At 33.9% G+C, this 17,381-nt stretch overlaps 2 protein-coding genes across 2 annotated transcripts; both read right to left on the reverse strand.

The window, feature by feature from the left end:
- Positions 1–5,339: 5,339 nt before the first annotated feature.
- LOC114378801 (cleavage and polyadenylation specificity factor subunit 4-like) lies at positions 5,340–6,459 on the reverse strand. Its single transcript, XM_028337417.1, has 2 exons — positions 5,586–6,459; positions 5,340–5,344 (listed from the first exon to the last, which is right to left on the reverse strand). The coding sequence occupies exons 1-2, from the start codon at positions 6,457–6,459 to the stop codon at positions 5,340–5,342; spliced, it is 879 nt and encodes a 292-aa protein (XP_028193218.1).
- An 8,895-nt stretch (positions 6,460–15,354) lies between these two features.
- LOC114378021 (ervatamin-B-like) lies at positions 15,355–16,743 on the reverse strand. Its single transcript, XM_028336527.1, has 2 exons — positions 16,267–16,743; positions 15,355–16,054 (listed from the first exon to the last, which is right to left on the reverse strand). Exons 1-2 carry the CDS (start codon positions 16,691–16,693, stop codon positions 15,468–15,470), a joined length of 1,014 nt encoding a protein of 337 aa, XP_028192328.1. The 5' UTR covers positions 16,694–16,743; the 3' UTR covers positions 15,355–15,467.
- Between the last annotated feature and the right edge of the window lie 638 nt (positions 16,744–17,381).

A 17,381-nucleotide genomic window follows, 5' to 3' on the forward strand; every position in this document is an offset into this window, starting at 1 on the left:
AGCTTAAACAAACCTATAGCCATAATGTTATAACTTCATAATGGAGTTTGGCAAATGGCATATAGATAATTAAGTGATAGCTTTTCGGTAACAATCACTATATTTTAATTAAATAATTCGACGTGGGACTACAGACCTATGTAGGCCAGTCAACGAATAGTTAAAGTAGCTTTTCTATAGACTATAGTTATCTATGTTTCTGAAATGCGGAAAGCTTTGTGCGTGCATTTCATGGAAATTTTTATACATGGAAAGGGAAATCACATAATTGTCTACGTCTCCACTTTGCCTAGCTAAAGCCACAACTTAATACAATCACTGCCTCACTTTGTTTTCCCCCACGATTCCATCCTTTAAGAATTAGTCATGACTGAAATTAGGAATATGCTATAATAAAAGGATTTTTGAAAATGTTCATTTCAAAATGGAGTAGAAATAGGAGAGATATAGAAAGAAAAGAGAAAATCTAGAGAGACAAAGTGATAAGTATAATCAATAATGTGATAGGAAAGAAAGATATAGATAACAAATTGAAGTAAGAAATAAAAGAGAGTGGATGAAGGATTATAATTTTTATGTTTAATTAATCATTTTTATAAGCAGTTTTAAGTTTAATTAATCAATTTTTTTTATAACCAATTGATTATTCTTTTAGGTTTTAGTCCTTCATATCAATTGTCAAGTAAATTTGTTAATGCCACAAAATTAAAATTGACATGTAAAATCGTTCTAAAATTTTGATAATTTGTTAAACCATCAGAAGTTTTTTGGCGGTTGAAATGTTCCTTCAATTTAATTAGGGTTGACTGAGCCTTTGGGTTGATCTAGACTCCTACCCACCCCTAACCAGATAACAAAACTTATATGTATTTTTCGATCTTTGCATAAATTTTAAGTAAACTGAGGTTATATTTGATAAGGTATTTCAGTTATCTTTTAACTTTTTTTATTAGTTGAAAGATTTCTTTTATTATTCAATAAATAAGTTTATTAGTAACTTTTTTAATAGTTTGTAGTATTTTTTTAAAATGTTACTTGAAGTTAATCAATTTTTTAGGTCAGATAGATACCTTGGTATCAAATTCTACGCGAGCATTGAAAATAATGCAGTTAGATTAGATGATAATGCGAGTAAAACAAAATGTGTTAGTTCTAGCATTGTATCAACAATGAATATTATGCGTCGCATGATTGATGAAAGTTATTTGCAAAAGCGTGGTTAACTATGTTGTTTTGTGGTTTCTTTGTTTGAAACTGAAGTAAGACGTGAATTATTTGTACACATGGAGGATGATGATTTCAGGAAAGCTTGCTTGATGTATATGCGTGCCTAACAGAAATGAATGATCACCTTTTCATATTTTAATTTTTTTATGTTTATTATAACCTTAATGGACATGTTTTTTTTTTCTTTTATTTTTATTATTTGATTGTCTATGAAATTTGCTTTATGTTTTTTCTTATTGCAGGATTGTATTGGATGTATTGATGACACTCACATAAATGCTTGTATTCCCGAGGAAGATCAATTGTGTTATAGGGGGAGAAACCCTACCTTCAATGAGGCCACTTGTGACTTTGATATGTGCTTTACGTTTTTATCAGTTGGAGAGGAAGGATCGGCACATGAAACACGTATCTTTGTTCACACAATTAACACTCCAGCATTGAACTTTCCAAAGCCTCCACAAGGTATTGTTATCTATATATTTTTTTGTTACAAAAATGTTTTATATAAAACAATCATATATGCAATATTTTTCCCTTCTTGATAGGCAGATACTATTTGGTAGGATAAAAGATATCCTGATACACAAGGATATTTAGTACCTTATCCTAAGACAAGGTATCATCAATCCCAATTTGAGCAAGAACTCACAACTAATGCTCAAGAAGCTTTTAATCATACACATGCATCTCTTTGAAGTCATACTGAAAGGTGATTTAGAGTGTTGAAAAAAAAGATGGAAGACACTTAGTAGAATGCCAAAATTTAGTGTTCAAAACCAAATTCATGTTATAATTGCTACATTTGCATTGCATAATTAATTATATCCTAAATAATTCAAAAGATGACATCATGTTTACTATGTTGAAGCAACATCCAGATTACATACCTCGTGAAGAACATGTACCGTCATTAGTAGTGACAAAGACAACGAAAATATGGAGGATACATCTAATGAGATGAAAGAAGTGTGCACCAATATTGCTAGTTTTATACGAAATAATAGATCATAAGTTTACTCTACTATTATTTTTTGAATAAATTTATATAAGGTAATTTATTTAACTATTACACGAATTAACATAATAAAAGTATATTGTCTACTTAAGTGTATTATTGTTTTTATATTATTTTAAATTTTATTTAAAATATTTTAAGAAATAGTATAAGATGAATAGAAATATTTAATATGAAAAAAATGTAACATAATATAATAAAATATAAATGTCTATTTTTGTTATTTTATATTTTTAACTACTTTAACAATTAGTTTCATGGAGCACTTTAATTTAATAAGGTAGTCTTTCAGCTTTTAGCTACTAATTAGCTTTTCAATTTCTTGCTAGCTTTTCAACTAGTTTTGTCAAACATAGTCTAAATCTATTTCAATATTACAAAAGGTATAGTTATAAAATTGCGGCTTCTTAGTGTAACATAAATATATCCTACAAATAGTCATCATCTCCGTCAATTACTACTAGGCGTATGCATTAATTGGTATGAAATTATTCCAAACATGATTACAAAACTCGCAAGTTACTCGGATGAGTTTACAAATCCACTTGTACGGGGTAACTAAGCAAATTGGGATTTTAGTAAACTCATGCAGTTGACTAGGTGCAAATTGTTAACAATATACTTTTGTAACTACATAATATTTTATTTTTCAGTTTATAAAATAGGATTTAGTAAATAAGTTGGTTTCTTATATTCCAGGAGCAAGTCAGTTTTAATGTATTAGCCTAGTCAATAAGTGGTTCCTATCTTTAAGGAACAAGTTAGTTTTAATAATCTATTTTGATGAAATCTTGTTATCTAATTAGTTTATCTTTTACTATTTATTGTACTTCTACGGAGAACAATTTGATTCATAATAAAATCATTCTATTTCTTCCACATACGTATTGTCTCTCTTCTCCCTTTGTTTATTATAATTTTCTACCACAAAACTTACAATTGGTATCAGAGCCTTTTTCTTAGAGGGACCTGTGAGTGAACCAGTACAACCCACCCAAAAAAAGCCTATAAATTTTGCTTCAATTCATCAAATAGATGGATTCTGAAACTCCTTACATAGCACTAGCACCGCCTGTGTTTGATGGTGATAATTATCACATCTGGGCAGCAAGAATGGAGGCTCATCTGGAGGCAAATGATCTTTGGGAAGTTGTTGAGGAAGACTATGAAGTTTTTCCTTTACCAGCCAATCCAACTATGGCTCAAATTAAAAATCAAAAGGAAAGGAAAGCTAGAAAGTCAAAGGCGAAGGCTACCTTGTTTGCTGCTGTATCGCAGGATATTTTCACCATAATCATGACAATCAAATCAGCATTTGAAGTCTGAAATTTTCTCAAGGATGAATATGAAGGAGATGAAAGGATCAAGGGAATACAAGCCATGAATCTGATTAGAGAATTTGAGATGCAAAAAATAAAGGAGTCTGAAACAATCAAGTAGTATGCAAACAAACTTCTTAGTGTAACACCCTCTACCCTCACAAATAACGAATAAAAGGAAATAAAATCATGCGGATTTTTTTTTTTAAAACACATTGACTTTAAATTGATTTCAAAAGATAAAGGGTTCGCATTCACTTAATGAAAACATAGTAGAAATTGTTCGAATAAAAACAACAAAGTTATCCCGACTCAAAACAAGGTCGTTCTTGCTGAATAAAATAAAAAAAAACTAAAATAGTAAACATAACACAATTATATCATTTACGGAAAATATAGCATGCGAAGTAAAATCCTATGCCTTAATGTCACACTTATCAGAGCATGTCTCTAACACAGACTAAGTCTCTCCGGCTCTATCATGGAACTCATTATATGATGACTCACCTGAAACAAAATGATAATCAGCCTAAACACAAACACACACCAGGAATGAGTTATCACATTCATATATAATAAAATATTAGAGCATGTAAAACATATAATACTTACAGCTGAATTTATATAATTAACATCACTTCACAAAATCACATACATTATGCACATCCATTCAAGTTCATCCACTCCCGAAAATAACATCAAACCCCAATTGTTAACCCAATGAAAGTCAAACACATGCATTATGCAACAAATACTTTAGACTCAAGCCTACATGCAATGTGGTACCATTTTTCAGTGAAAAACCTCGTCGGACGCCTAGGAGTGCATGACAAGACATGCCTCACAATGGGTAAGTCAGGTCACTCTCACTAAGTGAAATCATAAGAAGACTAGTCAGGGTCACGCTGTTTTACGAGAATGCTCCAACCATGTGGGATCGGCACAGGCTTAAAGGAGCACTCAAATTGGATGAACCCCAAGGCCTACACTCTGAAGAGTCTTTGAATACACTAAGATATCATCTATGAAGACCACTACAAAACTATCTAGGTAGGGGTGAAAGATCTTATTCATATAATCCATGAACACACCAGGGGTGTTGGTCACACCAAAAGGCATAACCAAGTACTCATAATGACCGTAACGGGTCCTAAAGGCAGTCTTCAGAACATCTTCAGGCTTCACTCTAATCTGGTGGTAACCTGACCTAAGATCTATCTTACTGAACACACAAGCCCCTACTAATTGGTCCATCAGGTCATCTATCCTAGGCAAAAGGTACCTATTCTTAATCGTTACCTTATTCAACTGACGATAATCTACACATAGCCTCATAGTCCTATCCTTCTTCTTAACTAACAACACCGGTGCTCCCCAGGGTGACACACTAGGCCTCACAAATTGTTTCTCTAAGAGTTCCTCTAACTGTTTCTTAAGCTCACTCAACTCTACAAGGGACATCTTATAAGGTGCTATGGATATGGGTCCAGTACCGGGCACTAGGTCTATAGAGAACTCGACCTCTCTCTCAGGTGGTAATCCTGACACCTCCTCAAACACCTCTGGAAACTCTCTCACCAATGGTTTTGGTCTCAACATTTGTACTAGCTAAGATCATGTATACCTCTGCATCCTCCCTTAAAGATGCCTCAACTTAGTTAGCAGACAAAAACATATCGCCTTCACTCACACCAGACTCAAGAAAAACAACAGATTTCTCAAAAGAATTTAATAAGACATGATTGGAAGATAACCAATCCATACCAAGAATAACATCAATCTGACTCAAAGGTAAAACAACTAAGTCAATCAGAAATTGTCTATTAGAAATTAAGACAGGACATTGCAAGCACACATCAGAAGTTAAAATAGATCCACTAGCAAGTGTATTCACAATCAAGTCAAATTTCAAGAAGACACAGGCAAGACAAGTTTTTCAACACAGACATGAGAAATAAATGAATGGGTCGCACCTGAATCATACAATACAACCAAGGGAACTTGACTTATGAAACACATACCTTGAATGAGATCATCAGACTGTGCGGCATTGGCACCACTAAGAGCAAACACTCTCCCTGTGGTCTTTGGTCGTCTGTTCTGGTTATTCAGACTTCCACTCATTTTCTCCCTCCTCGGACGTGGGCAACTGGTACCTCGGCAGTTGAAATAAGTCACGTCACTATCTGGGCACTCACGAGCAAAATGACCCATCCTACCACACTTAGCACACCGGGTTGGCGTAGCAGGTGTAGCAGGAGTACCACCACCACCTCTACCAACAGGCTGAGACACTTTGTTAACTGGTTGAGAACTCCCACAAGCTAGGTGATGTCCTCCACTGGTCCTTTGTCCCCCAGAATGGTTACCATATTTCCCAAGAGGGGCAGAATATGGCTTAGCACGACTGTGAGTCACAAGCTTCTTCTCTTTCCCATGACTAGCATTGGCATTCCTGTAAAAAGCAGCCTTCTCACACTGATCTTCATCAAAGGTTCTACACATGTTGGTCAACTGTGCAAAGTTATGAATACTGTGATAGTTTACCATCATCTTTACTTCTGGTCGAAGGCCATTGACAAATTTCACACATTTGAACCTCTCCCCAGCTTCCCCCTGATAATGAGGAAAATACCTTACAAGGTTCTCAAACATCACTGCATACTCTTCCACCGTCATACTCCCTTGTTTTAGCTCAAGGAACTCCATCTCCTTCCTATTCTTCACATCTTCTGGAAAATACTTCTCCAGAAAAGTTTGTCTGAAGGTACCCCATGGGACAACAACACCACCTACTCCCTCCAAACGTGGGCGAGTGTTCTCCCACCAATACTCCGCCTCATCTGCTAGCATGTGAGTAGCAAACAACACCTTCTGATGGTCCTGACATTCCATCACCCGGAAGATCTTCTCAATCTCCCTCAGCCAAGTCTTAGCACCTTCAGGATCATAACCCCCTTTGAAGGTAGGTGGGTTGTTCCTCTAAAAGCGATCTAAACCATGATACATAGTTGCTCCTCCACCGCCTCCCTGATTGGCCATAACTTGCACCAAGTTGTTCAAGGCCTCGGTAAGGAGTCGTTCTCGCTCATTTCTCCCAGCCATTACTTCCTATGTCACACAAGCAACAAAACTTTGAAAAGAGAAAAAAAATATATACCAACACAAAGAGTACACTTCTAATCAAACAAAACAAACACAACGCATTAGAGTACACAAGGAAACACAGAAAGCTCACAACACACATGGCTGAAAGGTTCGACCTGCTCTGATACCACTAAATGTGACACCCTTTACCCTCACAAATAACAAATAAAAGGAAATAAAATCATGCAGAATTTTTTTTAAAACACATTGACTTTAAATTGATTTCAAAAGATAAAGGGTTCCCATTCACTTAATGAAAACATAGTAGAAATTGTTTGAATAAAAACAACAAAGTTATCCCGACTCAAAACAAGGCCTTCCATGTTGAATAAAATAAAATAAAAAAAAAACTAAAATAGTAAACATAACACAATTATATCATTTACAGAAATTATAACATGCGAAGTAAAATTCTATGCCCCAATGTCACACTTATCAGAGCATGTCTCTAACACAGACTAAGTTTCTCCGACTCTATCATGGAACTCATTATATGATGACTCACCTGAAACAAAATGGCAATCAGCCCAAACACAAACACACATCGGGAATGAGTTATCACATTCATATATAATAAAATATTAGAGCATGTAAAACATATAATACTTAAAGCTGAATTTATATAATTAACATCACTTCACAAAATCACACACATTATGCACATCCATTCAAGTTCATCCATTCCAGAAAATAACATCAAACCCCAATGTTTAACCCAATGAAAGTCAAACATATGGGTTATGCAATAAATACTCTAGACTCAAGCCTACATGCAATGTGGTACTATTTTTCAGTGAAAAATCTCGTCGGGCGCCTAGGAGTACATGATAGAACATGCCTCACAATGGGTAAGTCAGGTCACTCTTACTAAGTGAAATCATAGGGAGACCAGTCAAGGTCACACTGTTTTGCGAGAACTCTCCAACCATGTGGGATCGGCACAGACTTAAAAGAGCACTCAAACCGGATGACCCCCAAGGCCTACACTCTGAAGAGTCCGTCAGGGCCTCTCCCTCCTGATTTAGGTCCAACCCAAAAAAAAAACATTTGAACACACAAACTCTACCTATGAATTATGTAATGCACACAACTACTCAATTGTTTTCAAAATCTCAATTGTATATATATTTTTTTTAAAAAAAATATATATTTTAACTCAGTGCGCTTGAAGTGATTAAACTCGTCGGGTTCCCACAATGGATCCCATCACAACTCATCGCGCATTAACTCGTCGCCCTTAAAGGGTCCTACAGTTGTGTGATTACATAATTCATGGCTCACAACTCAAAATATACAACATCTCAAGAGTAATGTAATTCACAATCCATTACATATCAAATGATTATCACTTACACATCATCTCAATCACATTTTCATAGTAAAATAATTTATCGCATCTCATACATCCTACACATATTATTCAATAGTAACATTTACTTTATACAATAAAAATATAAATATAAATTAAACCGAAATATATTAATTCAATAAAATGAAAAAAAAAACTTCTACAACAATTAATCTATAAAGTCACAACAATAATCACTATGAAACAATAATGTCTATAACTTTATTTTTTATTTATTTATTTATTATTATTATTATTATTATTACACATCAGAGTGAAAGTGCATACTTGGAATACTCTAAGACAAAAATAAATAGAGTACCAAACCATTTTTTTATGCTTCCAAATGTTTCTTAATGCTCAAATATATTAATTCAACAAAATAAAAAAAAATATTATTAAGCAATAATTTTACAACAATATTTAATTTATTATTATACAGATATAACATATATAACTGAAAAGAAATAAACTGATAATTTCACAACACTATTTAATTTATTTTTGAAAAGCAATAACCAACAGTTTAACAACAATATTTAATTTATAATATTAAACATATCAGTTTATGCAAAAAACTTGCTTTATTATTAATTGTATTTGCTAAACAAATATTTGAATCACGTAACTAAAAAGAAAAGAATTTGTACCTGCCGTTTCCAAAATAAAAGCAAAAGACGTGGTTATAAAATCTGTTATATAAAATTAATGCCCACTTTATTAGGTACCAACAAAATGAAATCAATTAAATCCATTAATTAGTACATTCAAAAGCTTTTATTTAAAAAAAAAACATCTCAATTAAGGTGGGCGTCAATCTTCTCATTTTTTTTTTCTTTTCAAAAAAAAAAAAATTAAAATCAAACCACAACAGAGGAATTGCTTAACCCCATTCCCTCACCAAAAAAAATGATCAAGCTTCAATTCTTACAATAAAATTTTGTGTGCAACTCAAAATATTACCTTACAATAATCAAATAACTAAAATTAAAATTAAATAAAAAGAAACAAAACACACCAGTGTTTTATCCATCCTTGGTGATATAATAATAATAACTAATAATAATAGTAACTATACACGTTAATATTTAGTAATATATGTATCTACTAAAAAAAGTCTGATTTCATTAGGTGATTAGATATAATTCAAAATCAGTCATATACGCATCCGGGCAAACGTGGATAAGCAATTCATATAATGTGCCTACATATATGATCACTATTATGTAATTTGAATTGAAATCAAAACATTGAAACAAGAAAATAATTCACATGAAATCAAAACTTTCAATATATGTAAATAAATCAAATTTGTAAAAAGTGAAATTCAATCACAGTGACAAGCATAAATTTGGGGAAAACAGCTAAGAAACAACCCAAAATACCCAAAAATTGATCCTCTAGGGATCCCTATACATATTCATTCTAATCCTCATGTGTGAATAACCCATCCCTTACCTCGACGTAGTCGCTCAAACGTTCTCCGTTACCAATTGTGACGTCTCTGGTGCTCTCTAGACCTCGTCCTCCGATTACTCTGTTAAGGTTCTTGTGTGTCAGAAGAAGAAAAAGGAACATAAGTGTTTTGTAAAAGCTTCTCTAGGTTAACATTTGGTTTATATAGTGGAAATTTATGATCTAATTATTTGTAAAAGCTTCTCTAGGTTAACATTTGCTTTACCAGCCAAGCACCATCATGCTTAATCCAGTAGAAAGAAATATGTCAAGAAGAACCAGCCAACAAGCAGTGAAAATAGTGCAAACAACCAAAACAAAGGTAAGGGTAAAAAGAAAAATTATCCACCTTGTCAGCATTGCAGAAAATTGGGTCACCCACCATACAAATGTTGGAGACGACCAGGCACAAAGTGCAGCAAGTGCAATCAGCTTGGACACGAAGCTATAATTTGTAAAAAGTAAATTTCAACAGTAAGAAGCCGATGCCCAAGTTGTTGAGCAGGAGGAAGAAGATTATATTTTTACTGCAACATGTTATTCGAGGAGGAGTAGTTCTGAATGTTGGTTGATTGATAGTGGTTGTACGAACCACATGACATATGATAAGACTTTATTCAAGGATTTGAAGCCAACTAATGTTTCAAAGGTCAGAATTGGGAATGGTGGCTATATTTCTACAAAAGGAAAAGGAACCGTTGCAATTTCAACGTGTTCAAGTACCAAATTAATATCAGATGTTATTTATGTACCTGATATTGACCAAAGCTTGCTAAGTGTAAGTCAGTTGATTAAAAAGGGATTTAAAGTGTCCTTTGAACATCAACACTGCCTTATCTATGACATTGCTAGCCGGGAAGTTCTAAGGGTTAAAATGAGAGGTAAAAGCTTATCATTTGATCCAACAGAGGAGGAGCATACAACCTATTTCACTCAAGTCACACCCACGAAACTCTGACACAAGAGACTTGGTCATTGCCATCTTGAAAGAATGTTAAACATGAAAAAAAGGGACATGTCAAAAGGACCTCAAAGAACACCATTACTACAAGTATTTGTGAAATTCAAGAAAATGATGGAAACTCAAAGTGGCTACAAGATTCAATGTCTAAGATATGATAATGGGAAAGAGTAAACATCAGCAAAATTTAATCAATTTTGTGAAGAAGCTGGAATTGAACATCAACTCACAGCCCCCTACACTCTAGAGCAAAATAGGGTTAGTGAAAGAAGAAACGGATCGATGATGGAGATGGCTAGATGCATGTTGCATGAGAAGAAGTTGTCTAAAACATTTTGGGTGGAGCCAGCAAACACAACAGTTTTCTGCAAAATCATCTTCCAACCAAAGTCTTGAAGTATAAAACTCCATTTGAGGCCTGGTATGGCTATAAGCCTTCATCAAATTTTCTTAAAGTGTTAATCTGTCAAAGGAAATATGCAAAAGAAATTTTGAAGAAGTTTCAAATGGAGGAATGCAAACCTGCTAGCATACCAATGAATCAAAAGGAGAAGTTCAACCAGGAAGATGATGCTGATAAAATTGATGAATGATATTATAGGAGCTTGATTGGATGTCTAATGTATCTCACTACAACAAGGCCATACATTCCATTTGCTCAGAAGAACAAACCTAGAATTTTTGTTGACAACTAAGCCGCCATTGCTATTGCAAACAATCCAGTGTGTCATGGGAAGACTAAAAATTTCAACATGAAGCTCTATTTTTTGAGAGAGATGCAGCTAAGTGGAGAAGTGAACTTAATTTACTGCAAGTTTAAAGATCAACTGGCTAACATGTTTACAAAGTCACTGTCTATCAACAAATTTGAACTTTTACGGCAAAGAATTGGAGTTTACAGTTCTAGAAGTAAAGAGGAGTGTTAAAGTTATACTTTTGTAACTGCATAATATTTTATTTTTCAGTTTATAAAATAGGATTTAGTAAATAAGTTGGTTTCCTATATTTTAGGAGCAAGTCAATTTTAATGGATTAGTCTAGTCAATAGGTGGTTTCTATCTCTAAGGAGCAAGTTAGTTTTAATATTTTGTTTTGATGAAATCTTGTTATCTGATTTGTCTATCTTTTGTTATTATTGTATTGCTGCTGAGAACAATTTGATTTAGAATAAAATCATTTTATTTTTTTCACATAGCGTATTGTCTCTCTTCTTCCCTTTGTTTATTATAATTTTCTGCCACAATACTTCCACAAATTTACCCAAATTTTTTTAAACAAACGGCACCTGGGTGGGTTACCTTTGGGTCACATAAATTAGAAACCATTGCAAGTTTCAAACCTTTCGATGTTGAAGGTAAGCTTCATGAGTTCGTTCCATTCATTCTCCTTCTTGTTGTCTTGCTTGTACCTGCTGATGGTTGTTATGTGTTGTCTCTCCTCAAATGCCATTTTAACAGCAATTTAGCATTCTGTTTTTTACTAATTTCGGCATTCTTTTGTTTGGTTGGATTTGATTAAGGTCCCCAGATGTTGAATTGGAATTGGCATATAATTTATAGGTATTTTATTATTATTATTATTATTATTATTTTATATGAACTAAACTCATACAAATTTACAAGTCTTACCGAACTTACATAAATTCTCAAGTTTGAATACCTTCTTTCCAACTTAACTAGTTGCCTCCAGTTCCAGCTTTAGCTATGTAGTTGCACCCTTAGATACTCAAAGGGAGAGATTTGTCGTGCCTAATGGTCCTAAAGATTGCCTATCATGGACAATCCATGTGATATTTACCAGATAAAAAAAAAAAAATCATTTCCACCGGTTAAAACCTAAAAGTGTTTTCCGATATGAGATCATTTATTGTATGATTTATCCAATGTTATAAGGATTGTGCATGTCAAAACCTATACAATTGTGTGTTGTTACTAATAAGGTTTTGCATGACTATGGCAGAAACATTTGACACTGTTAATCATAGGGGCAGTGATTACATCGACAAAAAATATCCACAGCAGAGAATGGAATTGCTCCCACAACCCATGATATATGGATCATTTCCCCTGTTTTTAATTATTGTGATGTGCATGAAATTCGATCGCTCAGATTTTTCTGCAAGCTATAGTTTTTTTGACGTGCTTTTCTTTCTAATTTTTAGTGATTTTGGGTTTTGTTCGAGTTTGGACACGTTAGTTTTCAAAATAGTCAGGGTACAAGGGAGTTAGAACAAATTTTACAAATATAATTAAATTTCACTTGGAAAAACATAAATCATGTAGAACTTTTACAAGGATGGAAGTACACTTACACTTCTAAGGTATGAGGAAGCAATGCGCTATGTAGGACTATGCACATAGCAGGGAAAGCAATGTAGGACTATGTGCATGATAAAACTAATTATTTTGACTGTCCACATAGCAGTGTAAGTGTATTAACAAGTGAAATATTTTTAATTTAACACAGAAAATTTACATGCATTAACAAGTGAAAAATAAAGAAAATGTTAAAGAGTATGACATAGCAGAGTATTTTAATCAATCAAGCAGTTGGGTATGAGGAATCCAGGGCAATGCCGCATAGTCCTTCTTGGGCATCCATGGCAGCAAATACTGCTCGTACGTAAAAGAATAAAGATAAAATTGAAGGAAAAGAGAAAGCAATGTAAAGCTCATATACTAGGTAGATGTAATAATGTATGAAGTAATTTAGTGTATGAAAAATGAAAAAGATTACATGCAGCGATGACAATGCAAAAGAAAGTAAATTTGAAACACAAATTATGATTACAAGGCTTAATTTCTAAGCAGTTGGGTACGAGGCATCCATCCCTAATAAATATGAAACCAGTACCTTTTTATTCCTTCTCTCATGTGACATTTGTTAACTACATAATACTTTATGTGTGTAAACATGAGCAACCATGAACTCTCTAGCTAAAGGATTTACCAAATTAAGATGATTCAAAGTTCGTTTTGATAATGACAAAGCCGGTGACTGGTGCACTCTCTGTTACAGAGTCGAAACCAAAGCCAAAGGATTGAAGTTATTAGAAGACATTTGAAGAAATTAGTCTAGGATCGCAGGTAACTTTTTAAACTCCCTACTCATCTGTTATAGTACTTGATCCAATATCTACGACCTTAAATTTGAATCAAGGTGTCTAATGAAGTGTTTAAAAAACCACACCAAAACTAAAATAGGCTTAGGATCACAAAACAAGCCAGTTGGAGCATGAAGAGTTTTGAGACTTGAGTCTGCAAATAAGGGACTTGAGTCCAATGCATGAAGCCAAAATCAAGTCTGGCTGTGAAAACCCGGTATTAATGAATGGAATTAGTAGACTCAAGTCCCACAAGCTGGGATGCTTAAAGGCACATGTTAGACAAAATATTATTTATTAAGATAAATTAAAACATGTATTATTATATAACATAATTGTTTAAAACTTATAATTTTTAAAAAATATAATATCGGACCAGGTTTGGATGGCATAAAGTATAACATGAATCCCTTCTGAAAATACACTCGACCTATTTTATTACATTGAAACCCATCAAAAGTCCTTTTGAATCAGGTCGAGTCAGTAGAATGAGAAAAATGGTAAACACCTTAGCTAAGATTTTTATTACGAGTATAAAAGGGATATAAAAATAAGGGACATAGCTTGCATTTTTCAAAGCAACAACTTACCTATCTGTAATTTTATTTGATGAAAGAATTTGAAAAAGTATCTTAAAAATTCTGTGCAGCTAAAACTTATTTTTAACTTTAAGAATTAATCATATATATTGTTATTTCTGAAAAAAATGCAATATTTTTTAGTGAAACTGTACTTGGGTCCATACACAAGTTCATGGTTTTGAGTGTCATTGGAAAAAAAAAAGTTAAAATATATTTTTCATTTTCATAAAAATGAAAATATTCAAAATCTGTTCCTATAAAATTTTTAATAGTATTTTTATTTTCACAAAATTAAAATCTATTACTTGTTTGCTCAGTTTGCTCAGTCCTAAGTTCACATATATCCAAACCGACGATTTTTAATTTAAATTTCAGAAAATAATTTCCAAAGATGAAAAGTCCGCACAAAATTAAAAGAAACTGTCACAAATTTATAAATCCATCTTCCCTAATTCTTCAGCTTCTTCTAACACAAGTGCTCTGCCTTAGTCTGGTTTCATCATGTCTTGGTATCCAACTTGCTTTTGCCAGCATAATTGGTCAGGTCTTCCCTCTTCGAGGATTATTTACATAATTGTGGCCTCGTGGAGCAGCTTGACTAAGAAGGAGGCGTCCATCTTATAATGGCTCCCAGACAATATGAAAACTCAATAATCAGTAACCCACATAAAATATTGAAACGAAATAATACAAATAATGAAATTAAACATTTGTAGATTAACAAAAAAAAAAAAGCTATCAAAACTTGAAGCACTCATTATTGATTCCTGCTAAATCAGAAACATTAATTTTACTCTATTTCAAAGATTTAATAATTTCTTGTATGGATGCTAGGTACATGCTTTGAGAGGTACTGATATCCAAAGGGACACCCGTGTTGTTTCCAGATTCATTGATAAGAGAAGCACACATAGAAAAACCATGTCTAAGACAACCTTCTTCAATTAAGCCATAAAAAAATATCTGTGGTCACTTGTATGTCAATTGGTTCTTCTTGTGCAGTCACCACCAGCATTCAACAACCTCCACACCGTAAATGCAGCAGCATTGACACATAGGTTTAAATCAACCAAGTCTAACTCCAGACCATATATAAAGTAATATATTTCAACTTTGCGAAAAAGAAAGAACAACTCAAAATTATGCAAGGATTAAAAAAGAAAAGAAAGAACAACTCATTTATACTAGGTAGATGTAATAATGTATGAAGTAATTTAGTGTATAAAAAATTAAAAATATTACAAGCAGCGATGACAATGCAAAAGAAAGTAAACTTGAAACACAAATTATGATTACAAGGCTTAAATTCTAAGCAGTTGGGTACGAGGCATCCATGGCAATCCCACATAGGCCTTCTTGGGCATCTGTGCCTCGTTGCATTCTTATGTAACCTTCTTCACCCCATTGTGTGCCCCATGAATTCTTCACAATCCAATATTGGGTGCCATCATCAGTGCTACCATAACCAACTGCAGTAACGCCATGGTCTAGTTGAGTCCCACATTGTCCTGTGAAAACCCCACTTGAGTAGAACTGGAAAGCGGATCCTCCGGCATCAATGGTAACTGACACGGGTTGGTTTGCAACAGCTTTCTGCAGTGCATCCTCACTGTTAGCAGGTACTGTTTCATATCCCTTTATTTGAGCTGCAGGAGAAGCCTCTTTGTTTGCGTCACAAGTTCCGTCAACTGCTGTGTAGGGGTAGTTTGCCTCACTGCTGATTCCACCGTTTTTTATAATGAACTCAAACCCACCTTCCATGTAACCTCCATCACAACCATGATCCACGCTGTCGCAATCCACTAACTCTTGCTCCGAAAGGGACATTAACATACTTGTAGTTATTTGGTAGATACCTTCTGTTGCCGCAACCGTTGAAAATGCCCAGCAGCTACCTGTTAATTTACAAATTAACCAATATTAATTAATGCCATCATAACAGTGATATATAGAAAAGAAAATAGTATCACTTTCATTTATGGTTGATTTTCTGTATTAACCGAGGGAGTCTAGCTCAGTTGGTTGAGCAGGACACCTGAGTTGTTGTAAACTCCCTGTTATCTGCCTTCGATTCTTACTGATAAAAGAAATTCTGTTACTTAATTACCACATTGGCCTTGGTCCTTGACTGCTGTGACAGCTCCATTTTCCCTCCAATCCACTGCATTCGGAACACCAGTGACGTTTTCATACTTGAATGGTGTTTGTGAATGTGATCCCTTGTGTTTGTATCCATTATGGGAAGCCACAAATTCCTCATTTGTTTGGTCAGCAAGGTGATTGATGCTAAGCTTGTAAGGTCTGTTCCCGGCAGCATTGAAGGATTCAATGAATTCAACATTGTCCTTGAATATCAGTAAACGTTTTTGCTTCTCAGCAGCATCCTTATATACTTTTCCATATTTTTTCATCCACTGCTCATGTCTTTCGGACATGGATGCCTCATGGAGGTTGCGGGACATTACTTGGGAAGTGCAGATTGAGAGAAGGAGCACAAGAGCTAAAATGTGCTGCTTTTTGCCAATGGAAGCCATGTCTTTTCTTCACAATGTGTAACTCTTTATTAATTTTTTGTATATTGAGTTTTGTGTTTGGAATTAATGTGGTAATATGTATGCTCTGAATGCAATGTTTCGAATGGTATTTATAGGAGTGAGCAATTTTTTAACCAGAATCAGAATGAAGTTGTTTTCTAATGCATGGCCCTTGTTAATTACTTGTTATGTATATAAGTTGCTTTGTAGAATTTAGATCTCTACTCTGCTAGAAAACAAAATAGGGACTAACCAAGGGTAATTGGGATTTTGTTCCCAAATATTAGATATTTAATGGTCAAATATTGACGATTGACCATCTATTTAGAAAAATTAACTATTAGTAAGATGAGTGAAATAAAACCAGAGAATAAGAAAAGGAATATATAGCAGACGTTACAAAATTTGGCAATTAATTTAATAAGTATTTTTCAGAGAGAGAGAGGTCTCCCTGCCTCTGCGTTGATGCCCCATGCTGTACTATTATACTACCCGTCGAAGCTGTCTTCTATTATTCTACTAGTAATGTGTTGCATTTGGGCAATCAAACAGTTTTTTAACTTGCATATTTAATTAGATGCCACATACTGTATCATAGGACTAAGGTGCTGTATTTTGAGGCTACATTTTTTGTTCATTAAAGAGTCTCATGTTTGGATTATATGCACGAGGGAAATGTTAGAATATC

Source organism: Glycine soja, chromosome 12 (assembly GCF_004193775.1).
Source record: "Glycine soja cultivar W05 chromosome 12, ASM419377v2, whole genome shotgun sequence".
NCBI lineage: Eukaryota > Viridiplantae > Streptophyta > Magnoliopsida > Fabales > Fabaceae > Glycine > Glycine soja.